Below are 17826 nucleotides of genomic sequence, written 5' to 3' on the forward strand. Positions count from 1 at the left end.
TCAATTTAAGTCTGAATTTTGTAGTAAGGAGTTCATGAGATGAGCCACAGTCAGCTCCTGGTCTTGTTTTTGCTGACTGTATAGAGCTTCTCCATCTTTGGCTACAAAGAATATAATCGGTCTGATTTTGGTATTTACCATCTGGTGATGTCCATGTGTAGAGTTGTCTTGTGTTGTTGGAAGAGAGTGTTTGCTATGACCAGTGCATTCTCTTGGCAAAACTGTTAGCCTTTGGCCTGCTTCATTCTGTACTCCAAGGCCAAACTTGCCTGTTACTCCAGGTATCTCTTGACTTCCTACTTTTGCATTCCAGTACCCTATGATGAAGAGGACATCTTTTTATTGGTGTTAGTTCTAGAAGGTCTTGTAGGTCTTCATATAATTGTTCAACTTCAGCTTCTTTGGCATTAGTGGTTAGGGCATAGGCTTGGATTCCTGTGATGTTGAATGGTTGCTTTGGAAAGGAACCGAGATCGTCCTGTTGTTTTTGAGACTGCACTCAAGTACTGCATTTTGGACTCTTTTGTTGACTATGAGGGCTACTCCATTTCTTCTAAGGGATTTTTGCCTACAGTAGTAGATATAATGATCATCTGAATCAAATTGCCAAAATTCTTTGGATCATAGAAAAAGCACAAGAATTCCAGAAAAACATCTACTTCTGTTTCATTGATTATGCTAAAGCCTTTGACTATATGGATCACAACAAACTGTGGAAAATTCTTAAAGACATCTGCTTCCTGAGAAACCTATATGCAGGTCAAGAAACAACAGTTAGAACCAGACATGGAACAATGGACTGATTCCAATTGGAAAAGGATTACGTTAAGGCTGTATATTGTCACCCTGCTTATTTAACTTATATGCAGAGTACATCATACAAAATGCCAGGCTGAATGAAGCACAAGCTGGAATCAAGATTGCCGGGAGAAATATCAATAACCTCAGATATGCAGATGACACCACCCTTATGGCAGAAAGTGAAGATGAACTAAAGAGCCTCTTGATGAAGGTTAAAGAGGAGAGTGAAAAAGCTGGCTTAAAACTCAACATTCGAAAAATGATCATGGCATCTGGTCCCATCACTTCATGGCAATAGATGGGGGAACGATGGAAACAGTGACAGACTATTTTCTTGGGCTCCAAAATCACTGCAGATGGTGACTGCAGCCATGAAATTAAAAGACGCTTGCTCCTTGGAAGAAAAGCTATGATAGACCTAGACAGTGTATTAAAAAGCAGAGACATTACTTTGCTAACAAAGGTCCATCTAGTCAAAGCTATGGTTTTTCCAGCAGTCATGTAAGGATGTGAGAGCTGGACAATAAAAAAGGCTGAGTGCTGAAGAATTCATGCTTTCAGAGTGTGATGGTGAAGAGTCCTTTGGAGATCAAGGAGATCAAACCAGTCAATCTTAAAGAAAATCAACCCTGAATACTCATTGGAAGGACTGATACTGAAGCTGAAGCTCCAATACTTCGCCAAGTATTCACCTGATGCGAAGAGCTGACTCATTGGAAAATACCCTGATGCTGGGAAAGATGGAAGGCTGGAGAAGGGGACGACAGAGGTTGAGATGGTTGGATGGCATCACTGACTCAATGGGCATGAGTTTGAGCAAACCCTGGGAAATAGTGAAGGACAGGGAAGCCTGGCATGCTGCAGTCCATGAGGCTGCAAAGTGTCAGACATGACTGAGCTACTGAACAACAAGACTAACGTACTCGAGGAAGGGGACAGTGACTTTTCTATTGTATGTAGTAGTTCCACAGTGGCAATGTGGATCCAAAAGACCAATATTTTACAGCATGTTAATAACCTACAGGAGAGATCACTTTGTGAGTCTGAAAGTTGGTAATCAATACAACATTTGTACACAAATTTCACACCTTTATGATACATACAGCTCGGCATTCTTATATTATTTGATTCAATGATTGTATCTTGAGACATCAGGTGTCTTTTTCATTGTTTTTAGCTCATTTAACCATATATTTTATTCAGAGACTAGAGTTTTTCAATTTCTCTCAAAAACTACACAGTGTGTGTTTTGATTTAATCCCACAGAATAATTCTGCACTGACCTAGAAAGAATGTTCTTCTATTGATATTGAGTTTACCATCATCCAGTCACCGGTCCTTTACTGACCAAGTATCCCTGGTAATCCTCTCTCACTAATTACAGGCCAAAGAGGAAGAAGTCCATCAGATGCGCCTTGACATTGGGAAGCTCAACAAAATCAGAGAACAAATCCATAAGAAATTGCACCAGATTGAAGATCAAAAGGGAGAAGTGGAACAGCACAAGGAAACCCTGAAAAATCAGATCTTGGGACTAGAGAGAGGTAAACCAAGAATCATTTTGTGTTTTGTTTTTATTAGATTGTAAGCAGTTTCATTGGTGACTTATGTCTTTTGACAACTCCACGTATGTAAGCACAAACCATGCGGAATGAATTCAGTGAAGCAACATTGAAACTAGTAAGTAGATAATATGGAGGAGACATCATTTTGTATACCTTGAACTTTCTTACCTTAAAAAACTCTTCAACGGATTATATTGAGCCCAAAGTATTGCTCAGTATTTGTCAATGAAGTAAGTAACAGTAGGAGACATAAGAGACACTGTTTTGTTCCCTGGGTTGGGAAGATCCCCTGCACGAGCAAATGGCAACACACTTCAGTATTCTTCCCTGGAGAATCCCGTGGACAGAGGAGCCTGGCCGGCTATGGTCCATAGGGTCACAAAGAGTCAGACACTACTGAAGTGACTTAGCACACACGTATACTCTTAAGTCTGGGTTCTACATGATCTTTCCTTAAGTTTTCTTTTTCACAGAGGATGCAGGAGAAATGAAACTTGAATATTCCCCATGAGCAGTATATGAGACAATAGTGTACCCGGAATCAGCAAGACAAAAATAAATGGCTTCCAACTCCTTTCCTCTTACCATATGGCAAATCCCTATTCTACCCAACTATCACTGTGACCTGTGGAGGGAAAATTTAAGTGCCACAGGAGGCCAGGTAGTATAGAAACATCGTTAAGGATACAGACTCTGAAGATGTGCCTCGGTTCAGATCCAACCTCCTTCTCATTTAGCTTTCGGGGATAAAATGGCTAATATCGAAAGAACAGTGCCTGGCATGTAGTAAGTGCTTACTAAATGTCATCTATTATTATCCAGATATATTACTGCTTATAAAAGTAATGAGAGAATGCTATCCCCTCCTGAAGAAGAATATAATTAAAAATATGGCATATACTAGTTAAATATGGTGTGGTAGAAACAGCTCAGAGACTTGGAGACAGAGGGGTCGGGATTTGACTTCCGACTGCACCAGAAAATGTGAGGCAGGAACACCTCACTGAACTCAGCCATAACTCACTGACTGAGATGACATACCCAGAAGCATAAACATGTACATTGCCTCCCTAAAAGTTAAGTAAAATCTAGATCTCTAGATAAGATTATTAGAAATATTTGTCACTAAAGTCTTTGAGAAGTGCCAATACATTTCCTTCTAAGACATCAGAAATAATCTTTTACTGAGGCACAGTTGCAGTTGATATTGGTCATTTTTCCATTTATGTACTCATTCAATAACCTGAGTCCAGACTGTGAGGAGGCATTATGTTAGGCATTGGGTGCCTGGAGGTTCCTGCCCTCAGGATGCTTACAGTGTAGCATGAGTTTATAATCTAGTATCTTCAATGACAGATACACACACACAAAGGTAGAACTGGTAGAGCACATTTTGTAATTGGCTTGGTGAATTTCAAAAGCATTCCCATATTAAAACTTCCATATTTTTGTAGACAATAGTTTTTAGCTGCCTGCAGAAAAAATTTCCCCATTAAGTATTGACCGCAGTTCTTCATTCTTAAATCATGTTTAAAGAAGTCATCGTGCTCTCTCTTCTGGTTATTTTGTGGATCTCGTTAGCATCATTATTTCTTCTTAGGGAGCACTTCCTTTTGATGTGTCCTATCAGACAGGGATATTGCACATAATGGTTAGGAGCCCGAGGCCCCCATATGTTATGATTTCCTGCCACAAAATCCAAGAAGTGAACTGAAAAATTGCCAGAACTAACAGGAGTTCAACAGGGTGGCAGGTTATAAAAGAAATATATAGATATCAATGGCTTTCTTTCCTACAAAGAATCAGTTACAGTGTATGATGGAAGACCCCCCTTTCACAATAGCAACTAAAGTAATAAAATATCTATGAATAAAGTTACCAAAATATCTGTAAGGCCTATATATATAAAACACTACAGAATTCTTTTGAGGGGTATAAAAAGGAAGACTTGAAAAATGGACCAATACACCAAGTTCCTGGATGAGAAAACTCAATATGGTATAGATATAAATCTGTCCAAATTAATCTGCACATTTAATATCTCCAATAAAAATTTCAGAGAGTTATGTTGCTTGGGACTTGAAAACTGATTCTAGGGTTCCTCCAGAAGAATAAACAGGTGACAATCGCCATAAAATTCTGGAAAAGAAGAGTGAGAAGGGAGCATTAGCCTTTACCAGGTGTTTAAATGTATTATAAAGCTTTAGTAATCAAATAGTTTAGTGAAAATGTGTGAATAAACAGATCAATGGAAAGGATTGGAAAGGCTACAAAAAGACCCGTGATTACCATCTAAGATAAAGGTGTTGTTTCATACCAGTGTGCAGTATGGATTATTAAGAAAATGACAGTAAGATAATAAACTACTTTTTTGGAAAAAAAGTTAAGGTCAAATGTAGGAACAGTAAAGCCAAGATGGAGAGATTTAATGAAATTAAATGTTAATAACCTACAGGAGAGATCACTTTGTGAGTCTGAAAGTTGGTAATCAATACAACATTTGTACACAAATTTCACACATTTATGATGCATACAGCTCGGCATTCTTATATTATTTGATTCAACCGTTCAATGGTATCTTGAGACATCAGGTGTCTTTTTCATTGTTTTTAGCTCATTTAACCATATATTTTATTCAGAGACTAGAGTTTCTCAATTTCTCTCAAAAACTACACAGTGTTGTTGTTGTTTTTTTTTGTTGTTGTTGTTTTTTAGCGACAAAAGACTCTATATTGCTGTTTAGTTGCTAAGTTGTGCCGGACTCTTTTGTGACTCCATGGACTGTAGCCTGCAAGGCTCCTCTGTCCATGGGATTTCTCAGGCAAGAATACTGGAGTGGGTTGCCATTTCCTTCTCCAAGGGATCCTCTCGACCCAGGGATTGAGCCTGTGTCTCCTGCATTGGTGGTAGATTCTTTACCACTGAGCCACCAGAGAAGCCCCCAAAGACTCTGTATAAGAAGACAAATTGACTAAAACATTGCCAAAGAGTTAGTATCATCATTATTAATATATATATAAGGTGCTCTTTCGAATTCACAAAAAGGTAAATAATTCATGAGAAAAATGGGCAGAGAGTTAGTGTGGACAATTTGAAAACCAGAAAACAAATAATTGATTGTGAAACATGAGAAAGTAGTCGACCTCACTACCAATCAAAGATATGTGAATTAAATATAAACATACTGGTTTAGGAAAAGCTATCAGGTTGTCAAAGATCAAGGAGAATGGTAATAACTGTTCTAGTTTGGGTATGGATTTAAACTACTATTAATTTTTGGAGAGAAATTCGGCAGCTGGAGAAAAAGGTCTTTAAAAAGAAAATCACTTTTGGTTCAAGGACTTCCTCTCCTAGATGACCAAATGAGCAGGAACTTTCATAAGATTATTGCTTGTAATTGCACAACAAAAAAATAAAAAGAAGCAATTTAAGTGTTAAGATGAGGATTGGCTTAATAAATTAAACATTTTTATACAGTGAAATATGAAGTCTTTAAATGTTCTGATGTAGATACACATTTATATTATAGAGAGGTATTTATTTATATTGGTTAGTTATAAAAGCAAGTTACAAGACTGTGTGTTATGGCTCCATCTTGGTGTATGTGGTATATAAATATATTTATATACACATATGTATTTGCATAGGAAAATGTCAGGAAAGAGGCACATCAAAATCTTAAGTAGATTCTGATTTTTTAAAATAAATTTGTTTATTTTAATTGAAGGATAATTGCTTTACAGTATTGTGTTGTGTTGGTTTCTGCCAAATATTAACATGAATCAGCCACAGGTATACATATGTCCTCTCCTAGATTCTGATTTTTTAAAAAAATTTTCCCTTTAGTTTTTGGAATTGTTTATTTTCCAATTTCTTCCTGTGTTTCTAATTACTTGTATAATAAAAAATATTTCAGGAGAGCAAGGACTTTGGGGGCTTCCCTAGCATCAGAGTGGTAAAGAATCTGCCTGCCAGTGAAGGAGACATGGGTTTGATCCCTGGGTCAGGAAGATCCCCTGGAGAAGGAAGTGACAACCTACTCCAGTATTCTTGCCTGGGAAATCCTGTGTCTGGAGGAGTCATGTAGCTCTCCAGGCTACAGTCCATGGGGTCACAAAAGAGTTGGACACAACTTAGGGACTAAATAACTAGGACTTTTTGGAGTCAGAAAGACCAAACTCCCAACCCTAGCCCTATCACCTCCTGGCTGCAGACCCTTGGTGTATGGGTCTCTAAGCCTCAGTTTCCATCTCTTTAGTGGGATGGGAAGACTTACCTCACTGAGTTATAATGAAGATCATGTACCACTCAACAGAAAGCAGTTTTATAGCTACAGATAAATATATAAAGCAGTTTTCATGTCACTGTGGCAGATTCTTTCTTGGCAGGCTCTCTTTATATTTATTATTGTTTTTCTCTCTGGTGATTTAGAGGTGGAGGCCTCAAAGAAACAAGCAGAACTTGATAAGAAAGCAATGGATGAGCTTCTGAGAGAAAGGGACATATTGAATAAGGTGCGTTTGTTACAGTAACACTGGTGAATAAATGTCTTTCTTTAGTGCTGTAATATCTGCCTATAACCGGTTGCAGGGGAAAGAAAACTCTGAGCCAAACAAAAGTAGATTAGAACTAATAATAGTGCTCAATTGTCCTCTACGCAGCTATGCACATCCATGTTCACTGGCTGTGAATTGAAACCACAGTATCACCTGTGAGCACAAAGGCACTTTGAAGAATTATCATATAAACTAGCAGGGGATTTCAGAGAGTCTTGTGGTTTCTGTTCCTATTGCTGGTGTCTTATTTGGCACCTAAGCAGTTGATCAAGATTTCTGATTTTAATATCTATAATTTGCAATTTTGTGCCAATCCAGAAAATACAAGTGAGTTCTAATAAACTTTAACTTTTAGGTGTTTCAAGGATGGCCGGTTGGCCATACCAAGAGTCTCTAACCTTTCCTCCATCTTTTCCCGAGTGCTGGAGGCCTTGGTTTCTGCTTCTGGTGCTTATTCCTCCTAGTCTTTGAGCCCAGTATGGTCCAAAGCTGAGGGAGAGGCTGTGGGGAGCTTGAGGCTTACAGACCCTGCCCCCATGCCCCTTTCCTCTCCCAGCCCCTTCCAGAGGATTACCTCCATTGACAGTCACTCTGAGGAGATTAACTACATTCACAGGTCTAGGGTACGTGTTCCTGCTCAAGAATTCCCTCCAGGGAGAATGAAGCATGAAGCGATGTGCCAGGTGTAGAGTGGGGAGGCTGCTTCCACAGCAGACAGCTTGCTGGCTTTTGGTCAATAGAGCTTCATCTTATCAAAGAAGATACAGCCTATATTCATTCATTTCAATTTTTTATTACTTTAATATTTATTATTTTAATTTTTCTTTAGGTTTCCCAGAAATGAATAATTGTTAACGAAGTAGATTATCCTGTAGTTTAGAGCAGACTAGGGAATCTCAGAAAAGAGTAGAAGATTAAGTATCTTTACATTCTGATCACTCCTTCAGAAAGTCATTAATTTTTTTTTTGCATAATCCTAGAACTGTGCCTTTATTCCATAAATTTATAAATAACATAAATATATAAATAATATAATATAAATAATAATATAAATACTATTGTTGGAGTTAGATTAAAAAAATTTTTTTGTAACATATACAACATTTAATCCATTTATATTTTGTATGTTCTGGTAAACCACTTTTGGATTTTCTGCCACAATAGGACACCTAACACTTTAATTTTACACTTATTTGTTTAATTTGACTACATCAGCTTGGTCTTGAGGGCAGGTACTTTTTTTTTTTTATTTATATGCTGTTTACTCTGAATCCCAATATAGATATGAACTCAGAAGTACAAATTAAAATCATATAAAACTTCAGCACTTCATGCACCACCACTACTTCCAAATGTTTGCATCCTTTCCAAACTGTCACCATTGAAAATTCAAATTTTTTTCAACAAGGCAGGTACTTTTTAAACTTTTTTTGTCTTTCCCAGCCATTGCATCCTTAGTGCCTGACAGTGTGCCTGCTCCTCTGCAGGTGTGCAGTCAACCTTTATTGATAATACATCCTTTCCTCACTGACTTGGAATGCCACCTTCATTCAATGAATGAGTGACATAGTTTTGACAGGCAGCAATGTTCATATATTTGGTTCTCTCAGTGTCGTGTTGAAGGGACTTTATCTTTCATAGAGCAAATGTTTAATTCAGTACTTGAAAGTAAAGTTGACCTTTTCCATTTTTCTACGTCATCATCCGACCAAGGTTTCATGTCCTTTTTTTTTTTTTTAAACCAATTTATATTCCAGTGGTTTTCAGTCCTGACTGCAGGTCTGTATTGGTTAGAGATTTGGGAAGGGATTACGAAGTGCCTCGTGGAACCCAGGGGGCTTTCCAAGTGGCTCAGTGGTAAGGAACCCGCCTGCCAGTGTAGAAGATGTGGGTTTTATCCCTGGGTTGGGATGATCTCCTGGAGAAGGAAATGGCAACCCTCTCCAGTATTCTTGCCTGGAACATCCTGTGGATAGAGGAACCTGGCAGGCGACAGTCCATGAGTTCACAGAGTCAGACACAACTTAGCAACTAAGCAGCAACACAGAACCTAAGGATACAGCTGGGCCTCAGGAACGATGAAAACCTGGCCTTTCACTCTTGGGATGCACAGAAAGCCCCTCCCTCCACCACTAGACTTCCAGCTGAGTCATGGCTTCATTTCTGTCTTTCAGTGAAATCATCTCTCTCTCTGTTTCCCTGTCCAAATGGCAGAAAAAAGCTATTGCCAATAAACAGCTCCTGAGTTTACATCTTCTACTGAGATACAAAAATCTAGAGGTTCTATTTCGGAAGTCTCTGGGTCCATTCAGCTGTGGCTATAGAAGCAGACATGCTGTGGTCCATCATGCGCGTGGCTGCAGAGTTGCACTGTATTAATTCTGTGTTCCAGAGGAATAACCTGACTTCTTGCACAGCCAAACCAAGGCACTTCCATTGTAGTAGCATCAGAAACCACCAGGGCAGCTTCCCCCGCCCCCAGAAAATGTAGGTGCCAGGGTCCCATCCCAGATCCACGGATCTCTGGAGTTGGGATGTGAGCATCTGTGTTTTTTTTTTTTTTTTTTTAAACAACCAGGTTAATTCTTTTTTAATGTAGTAAAATACACAGAAAACAAAATTTGCCAGTAGTGACATTTTATACATTCACAATGTTGTGTAAAACATCATGAATCTACTTCCAGAACATTTCGTCACCCAAAAGGAAACCCTGTACCTGTCAGGCAGTCTCACCCCACTTTCCCCTCCTCCCATCTTTGGGAGTTACTCATCTGCTTCTGTTTTTGTGGATTTGACCATTCTGGATATTTATATAACTGGAGTCATACCATATGTGACTTCTTATGTCTGACATCTTTCACTCAGGATAATACTTTCAAGCTTCAACCATGTTGTACTGTCTACTTCATTCCTTTTTATGGATGAGTAGTATTCCACCGTATGGATATAGCACATTTTGTTTATTTATTCATCCAGTTGATGAACTTTTGGGTTGTTTTCCCCTTTTGGCTTTTATAAATAGAGCTGCTGTGAATGTTCATGTACAAGTTTTTGTTTGAACACGTGTTTCAGTTCTTTTGAGTAGATGGCCAGAAGTGATGTTGTTGGATCATATGTTAATTCTGGCTGTCTGTATTTTTAATAAGAAGGTTTGTATTTTATTTTGCAGTCAAAGCCTGTGATACATGATTAGGTTCAGCTGTTCTAACTTCACAAGTGAAAGGCTAGCGTTGGAATAGAGATTGGCTTTGGGGTCAGCCAGCCCGGGATTCACATTCCAGCTCTGTCACTCCCCTGTTGGGTGAACTTGTGTGTGCGTGTGTATGTGCTCAGTCATGTCTGTCTCTTTGTGAGCCTATGGACGGTAGCCTACCAGGCTCCTCTGTTCATGGGATTCTCCAGGAAAGAATACTAGAGTGGGTTAACATGCCCTCCTCCAGGGGATGTGCCCAACCCAGGGATCGAATCCGTGTCTCCTGCTCCTCCTGTATTGCAGGCAGATTCTTTACCACTGAGCCACTGGGGAAGCCCATGAACTTGTAGGCAAGTAGCTTATCTTCTCATTCTCAGTTTCCTACCCCTAATATGGGAGCAATATAAGCCCACTTCCTGGGGATGTTGTCTCTCAGTGCCTTTTTATGTGTGTTTATAATGCTCTGTGCAAAATTAACATAACAAGCTCTTAGTAATCTGTAGAAAATATGATTATTTTTATTCATCTCCCAAACAATGCACCTAATTATTTTAGGATTAAGGCAACAAGTAAATTTAACCCAAAACCCACAAACATTTTTCGGTGCTGTCCTTATTTTCAGAATATGCTTAAGGCGGTCAGTGCAACCCAGAAACAGATAGACCTGGTAAAGCTCCATGAACAAGCCAAGAGGAATCTGGAGGAAGAAATCCAAAACTACAAAGAGGAAGCTCAGAAGCAGAGAAAGATCATCTTTCAACTGGAAAAAGAGCGAGATCGGTACATCAATGAAGCCAGTGACCTTACCCAAAAGGTAAGCTAGTCCTCCATGGTATGGGTTGAGCATCAGTGCATTATTTCTGATTGCCACACATTGTTGCAAAGACAGATTATTCAGATTGCAGCTTGTGGTTCACATGCTTTAAGATAGTGGGCAATAAGCTCTGCTAGCAAATCAGCTACTGCCCATTTAGAGTAAACAAATGCTGATTAGATATTTGCAGAATGTAAGTTTGGAGGAACACAAATACACGTGATCAGTCCATCCCTAGGAGGACATGTCTTCCTTGTAAAAGATGCCCCGTGATCCTCATACCTCTGGCTGGAAGCCACTGTAAAACAGCATATTCCTCTTACAACTTGATCATGTAAAAAGCTCCACTGATTGATTTACTGACTCTGAGAGGACTAGTTATCAGTTCAGGCACTCATGTTCTCTAGTGTGGCTAAGCTTGTTAGCCTCTGTATCCGTCAGATTCAGATCAGATCAGGTCAGTCACTCAGTCGTGTCCGACTCTTTGCGACCCCATGAATCGCAGCACGCCAGGCCTCCCTGTCCATCACCAACTCCCAGAGTTCACTCAGACTCATGTCCATCGAGTCAGTGATGCCATCCAGCCATCTCATCCTCTGTCGTCCCCTTCTCCTCTTGCCCCCAATCCCTCCCAGCATCAGAGTCTTTCCCAATGAGTCAACTCTTCGCATGAGGTGGCCAAAGTACTGGAGTTTCAGCTTTAGCATCATTCCTTCCAAAGAAATCCCAGGGCTGATCTCCTTCAGAATGGACTGGTTGGATCTCCCTGCAGTCCAAGGGACTCTCAAGAGTCTTCCAACACCACAGTTCAAAAGCATCAATTCTTCAGTGCTCAGCCTTCTTCACAGTTCAACTCTCACATCCATACATGACCACGGGAAAAACCATAGCCTTGACTAGACAAACCTTTGTTGGCAAAGTAATGTCTCTGCTTTTGAATATGCTATCTAGGTTGGTCATAACTTTCCTTCCAAGGAGTAAGCGCCTTTTAATTTCATGGCTGCAGTCACCATCTGTAGTGATTTTGGAGCCCAGAAAAATAAAGTCTGACACTGTTTCCACTGTTTCCCCATCTATTTCCCATGAAGTGATGGGACCGGATGCCATGATCTTTGTTTTCTGAATCTGTCAGATTAAGTTGTAGCAAATAACCCTCAGGTCTCAGTCGTTTATAGCAACAGAGATCTATGTTTTGTTCACATTAATGACCTTTGAGGGTCAGCCACAGCTCTGCTTCACGTCCTCTTCATTGCAGATGGACTCTGTTGGAGTGTGTTGGCCTCTTGCAGAGGGAAAACTGTGTAATAGTGAACCTTTGATATGTTCTCAGAGCTTCTGTTGGCAAAGGAAGGGTAAAGGGTCAGTCCACGTAACTCCCTTTGATCAATGAAATATTTGATCAATATTTCATTGATCAAAGGGAGTTACGTGATCAAGCCTGATATCCTCGGGCAGCAGTGTGATCCTACTGAGGGAGAGGCCTTACCTGGTGAGACAGAGACTACATCTGAACGCATAATCTGTTGTAACCTCCTACGTCTTCCTTCCTGGCAGTCAGTCTCCCGCCACTCCTGGCTGCCATCACACTGTCAGAGTTGTTCAAAATTCCAGTGAAATCTTATTATTACTCCCAGCTTTACAAACCTCAGTCATCTCTCAGCAACCTGGGGCAGTGCTTCCTAACATTCTTTGCATCACAGCATTGTAGAAAATAGCATGTCTATAGTATGTGGGAATGAGGGGGATGAGCCTGTGCAGGGCTGGAGGGGCTCACCCAGGGATGCCACCTGGCCCACCTACGGGTAGAGTGAATCAGTGTTTTGTTACATACCTGTAACCCATGTAGGACACAGCAGTTCATATATTCTGACTTATGCAACAGAGGCTAAACTCTTTGTTTTATCTGGAAAGCCCTTTCCTCCCCCTTCTCGGAATGAAAAATTCTTATTCATGCTTCAGTACCCAGATCAAATGCTCATGTCTGGGGTCAAACCTATTTTAACTCCTTAGGCAGAGCTAGTCACTTCCTACTTAATGGGTTTGTTGATATCTCTGGAAGAGCTCTTACCATCTTCTAGAGTACTTATTTATTTATACCTTTGTTTGTAGTGAGCTCTTGGGAGCAAGGACTTTCTCTTATTCTTCTCTTCATTTCCAGCACATAGTAAATGCTTGTAAATAGTAGGTACCAAAACTGGGTTTCACAAATAGACAGATGATGAGTGATAAAAAGAAGATTGCTGTCACTGATTTTAAAATAGGCTTGTGTGTTTCTTTCCTTATGAAGGAGAGCTACTGGTACCAAGTTTTGCTGGTAACGGGTTTTCACAATTTCTGATGTTTAACTGCACAAGGTTGCATAATGTCTCACCTAAATAATTTAAGCACAAGTTCTTAAAATATTATTTATCAACTATAATTTTTCTCTCTTACTTAACTCCTGACAGCGTGTATCAGTTGCTTCAGCAACTCGTGTCACTTCTGGACATCTTATTAAAAACATGTATGTCTTTTTGACACCTTCTCATATTTCTTTCTTTACTGCCACACACACAAACACACACACACACACACACACGTATTTCATTCCCACAAACAGAAAGCTCCCTGTCATGTATCCTATTTATAGGAAGTTGAGAAATAATACCAAGGACTGGGGGAAGATGTATGAAACTGATATTTTCATCTCCTTCTAAAGTGACCCCACAATTTCTTTTGTAAAAACTGAGTATATGAAGAATAAGAATGCACAGATTTTTATAAAAGAATATTCTTCAAAATAAATTGTGCAAATTTGCCTTGTGCCATTAAAATCACATGTTTGAAAAATATTTTTTAAATGGGGAATATGGTCACAATATGAATCTGATAAGAACAAAATGCAAAATTATTTATATGGTTTGACCTAAATTTTATCTTTGTGCAGACAAAAAGGATTGGGGTCATTATATCATGGGGTGGGTAGTGAAAATTAAATGAGGTAGTGTCGGTAAAGTATTTAGAATGATCTCTGGCACATAGTAAATGCTATGAAACATTTCATAAATAAGCAAGTAAATAATTAATTTGTAGATAAACAGCCCAGAATTTTTGTTTAAAGCGGCATTTGAATGTAGCTATTTTCAGCTTGTTAAATGTCAGTAACAGAGGAGAAAAGTTTTAATGGCATCAAACACTAAGGTTGACATAAGGCCATGCTGCAATAGAAGAAAAGAGATTGGATGAGAATTTTAAAGCCAGTAGAGGTGAACTGAGGAAAATCCACCTGGCCCTCAATTCACAGTCCCTCGAACTTGCTTGCAGTTGGGAAGGAGAGCGGCAGTGGTGAGCAGGAAATGGGGGGAGATAGCAGAAGATGAGAGAGTAGGCTGGGCTCTTCTGGGAGACAGGACCAGTTCCCAGGGCAGGAATGACTGAGGAAGTGCTAAGCATGGGACCTCCGATGTTCAAGTTTAAGTTCTTTACTTGCTCTGTACCTGCAACAGTGATAGTCTGCATCAACCCTGTGGCTGGATTGTGCTTTGTGGGGACAGGGACCGGGTGATGAGGGATGTGGGATATGAGGTAACACACCTAGAAAAGGAACCATCTGTGCCAGAGAAAAGTGCCAATCGAGAATCTGGAATTCTATTGAAATAGGAAATCAAAGCCACAGTGAATAGGAGAAATATAATTCCTCTAAGAATTCTTAGAGATACGAGGTATCATGTTGGGCTCCCTAGCACACAAAATGAAGATTATAGTTGTTCTGTTGTTGTGGTTAAGAACAGTGTGACCCCGGTAGGATAGAGGACTATCATCTGGGTTATAAGTCCAAGATGACATTACTTCTAAGACAAAACAAAGATAAAGAAAGGAAGTGATGGATAAAATAAGGACCAGTTGTAAAGAGACTAAAACACATGCAAACCTCAAACCAACCCAAAGCAAGCAATGGTAGATTTAAAATCCACATTGAAGTCAGTAAGTTAATAAAGAAAGAACTGATGTGGAAAATGGAATCAGTGAAGTGGAGTGCAAACTTGAGTAGTTCTCTTAGAATGTTCAGTTCAGTTTAGTCACTCAGTTTGTGACTTTGTGACCCCATGGACTGCAGCACGCCAGGCTTTATTGTCCATCACTGACTCCTGGAGCTTGCTCAAACTCATGTCTATCGAGTTGGAAATACCATCCAACCATCTCATCCTCTGTTGTCCCCTTCTCCTCCTGCCTTCAGTCTTTCCCAGCATCAGGGTCTTTTCAAATAAGTCAGTTCTTCGCATCAGGTGGCCAAAGTATTGGAGCTTCAGCTTTAGCATCAGTCCTTCCAATGAACATTCAGGACTGATCTCCTTTAGGATGGACTGGTTGGATCTCTTTGCAGTCCAAGGAACTCTCAAGAGTCTTCTCCAACATCACAGTTCAAAACCATCAGTTCTTCAGTGCTTAGCTTTCTTTATGGTCCAACTTTCACATCCATACATGACTACTGGGAAAACCATAGCTTTGACTAGATGGACCTGTGTCAGCCAAGTAATGTCTCTGCTTTTTAATATGCTGTCTAGGTTGGTCATAGCTTTTCTTCCAAGGTTTTCTTCATACTCTTAGAATATAGGTGGAAACAGAAAACAAAAATGATCAAAGAGTGGATAAGAGATAAGGACAGGGAATAAAAAGCATCGTATAGGTTGCTGGTCTCTGATGGAGGAACTGAGCACCAGATCAAAGATTTAACAGAAAATATTTTCTGGAGATGAAGAAAGAACTGTACATGCAGATTGAACATGTTTCTGGCAAAATCAGTGACTGGAGAAATCTCATAGACTTGCTCTGGGAGAAAGTTGTATGTGTGTGTGTTGTTTAACCAACAAAGATAAAGAGAAGTACCCTCTGAGAGGCAAGAAGAAAAAGCTGAAGTCTAGTTCCTTTTTTTTTTTAACAGGAAAAAGAGTAGAAGGTAATGGATCAACATGTGAAAACTAGGTATTTCTGAGTAGTAGGGATACAGATCATTTTTAATTTACCTCTTGTGTGATTTTTGTGTTCTTCAAATTTTCTGAAATGAATATGTATTACTTTAGTATCCCGATCCAAAGAAAAAATACTAAAAAACCTTGCCCTTCAGTCAAGGACCAATAAAACCTTAGAGGAGCTTTATTTAAAATGTTTTCTAATCCATCTGTACTTGGTTCCCCTCTCTGGCAGGTGAAGAAATCTGATGTTATTACAGTATCTGCGTTTCTGAGTATGCCTCATGCCATTTACAAGTTCCTCAAGGGCAAGTCTTCTTGAGCTCTTTATGTTACTTATTCATTAAATAGGTATCTAAATATATTTTGAAAGGGTGAACGGAAAGCATAATTAGACAACTGAATCAACCAAAGACTTATTTTTAGGTATCTATATTAAATTCTTCTTCAGTAATCTGTTATCCCATGAGGTCACAAAGTGGACATGACTGAGTGCCTAAACTTTCTTAAACTTATGGGTCTGCTCGCCTTTAAATTCTTTTGAAATAGGTTGCCATGATGGACAATGTTATCTTAACTATCGTTGGCAGTTTTAGCTGGCCTGATCTCCTCTTCCTTCTGGGCTACAAAAACAGTGTCAACATTTGCTTTCTGATTATTTTTATTTAGAAGGGAAAAAAGGTGAAATCTAAGCTGCTGAAAGCCCTACATTACATTTTATTAATTTGACTTGGCATTTGCAAATGAGAAAGAAGATCCCTTTTTGTGCCAGAATTGGATGGCTCAGAATCCCAAGCCTTTCCTTATGTGTTTGTCTCAGTCAACATGTGCCATGATATTACTGCATAATAAACAACCACCAGGTCTCACCGGCATGCAAAAACAAGCACTTCTTTCTCACTCACACACCTACAGTTGACAAGGGTCAGCTGATCTGGGCTGAGCTTGCCTGGGCTTGGCCTGGGGCTGTGGGTTGGGTCCAGATTTTCTCTGTGTGCTTCTCATCCTTCAGGATGTGTACACTGTTCTCATGGAGAATGGAAGGAATGCAAAGGACAGACCCAACTGCGCAAGCACAGTTCATGGGTCTCTACTTGCCTAATGTTCTCTGACATCCCATCAGCTATGGCAAGTCATGTGTCCAGGCCCAGCCTCAACAGCAAGGGCAAGTAGACTCCTCCCATAGAGGTGGTGGGAGCAAATATTCATGGAGCCATGACAAGCCATGACAAAACTAATAGTGTTTCAGCACTTGTTCTTTATAGTTGGACTTTTTTTCTTTTATTATTGGAGTATAATTGCTTTGCCATGTAGTGTTAGTTTCGCTGTACAGCAAAGTGAGTCAGCTATATGTGTATATATATCCCTTCCTTCTTGAGCCTCCCCCTACCCCATTCCATCCCTCTAGGTCATCAATGAGCTGAGCTCCTTGGGTTACACAGCAGCTCCCCACTAGATATTTTACACAGTATATATTCAGCACTTTTTATCTTCATGGTTTTTCCTCTGGTGCAGTATAAATTTTATTTTTCAGCTACATTGAGAGGCACCAAGAGTGGCATTATAAGTTGTGGTGGTTTAGTTGCTAAGTCGTGTCCAATTCATGTGACGCTATAGATTGTAGCCCACCAGGCTCCTCTGCCCATGGGATTTTCCAGGCAAGAATACTGGAGTGGGTTGTCATTTTCTTCTTCGGGGGATCTTCCTGACCCAGGGATCGAACCTGGGTCTCCTGCACTGCAGGCAGATTCTTTACCGACTGAGCTATTAGAGAAGCCCAATTATAAGTTATGGTCCACCATATTTACTCTTTTCTAGACTTTTATAAATTTTAGCTAAGATTTTTTCCTAGTTAATGATTAAAACTGGGGAACATTCTGCACATTATGCATTTGGCTCATTTTAGGACCCCCTTCTTTTTCATTCTAAATATTAAACTTCTAGCTAT

At 39.7% G+C, this 17826-nt stretch overlaps 1 protein-coding gene across 1 annotated transcript in view; it reads left to right on the forward strand.

The window, feature by feature from the left end:
- Window positions 1-17826, forward strand: part of CFAP58 (cilia and flagella associated protein 58) — a 116520-nt gene that overhangs the window by 20603 nt on the left and 78091 nt on the right. The window contains exons 7-9 of the mRNA XM_019953225.2: window positions 2186-2345; window positions 6798-6880; window positions 10738-10929. Of these exons, the coding sequence (XP_019808784.2) occupies window positions 2186-2345; window positions 6798-6880; window positions 10738-10929 (435 nt within the window). The remainder of the gene's footprint in view (window positions 1-2185; window positions 2346-6797; window positions 6881-10737; window positions 10930-17826) is intronic.

The sequence above is a fragment of the Bos indicus genome, chromosome 26 (assembly GCF_029378745.1).
Source record: "Bos indicus isolate NIAB-ARS_2022 breed Sahiwal x Tharparkar chromosome 26, NIAB-ARS_B.indTharparkar_mat_pri_1.0, whole genome shotgun sequence".
Lineage (NCBI taxonomy): Eukaryota > Metazoa > Chordata > Mammalia > Artiodactyla > Bovidae > Bos > Bos indicus.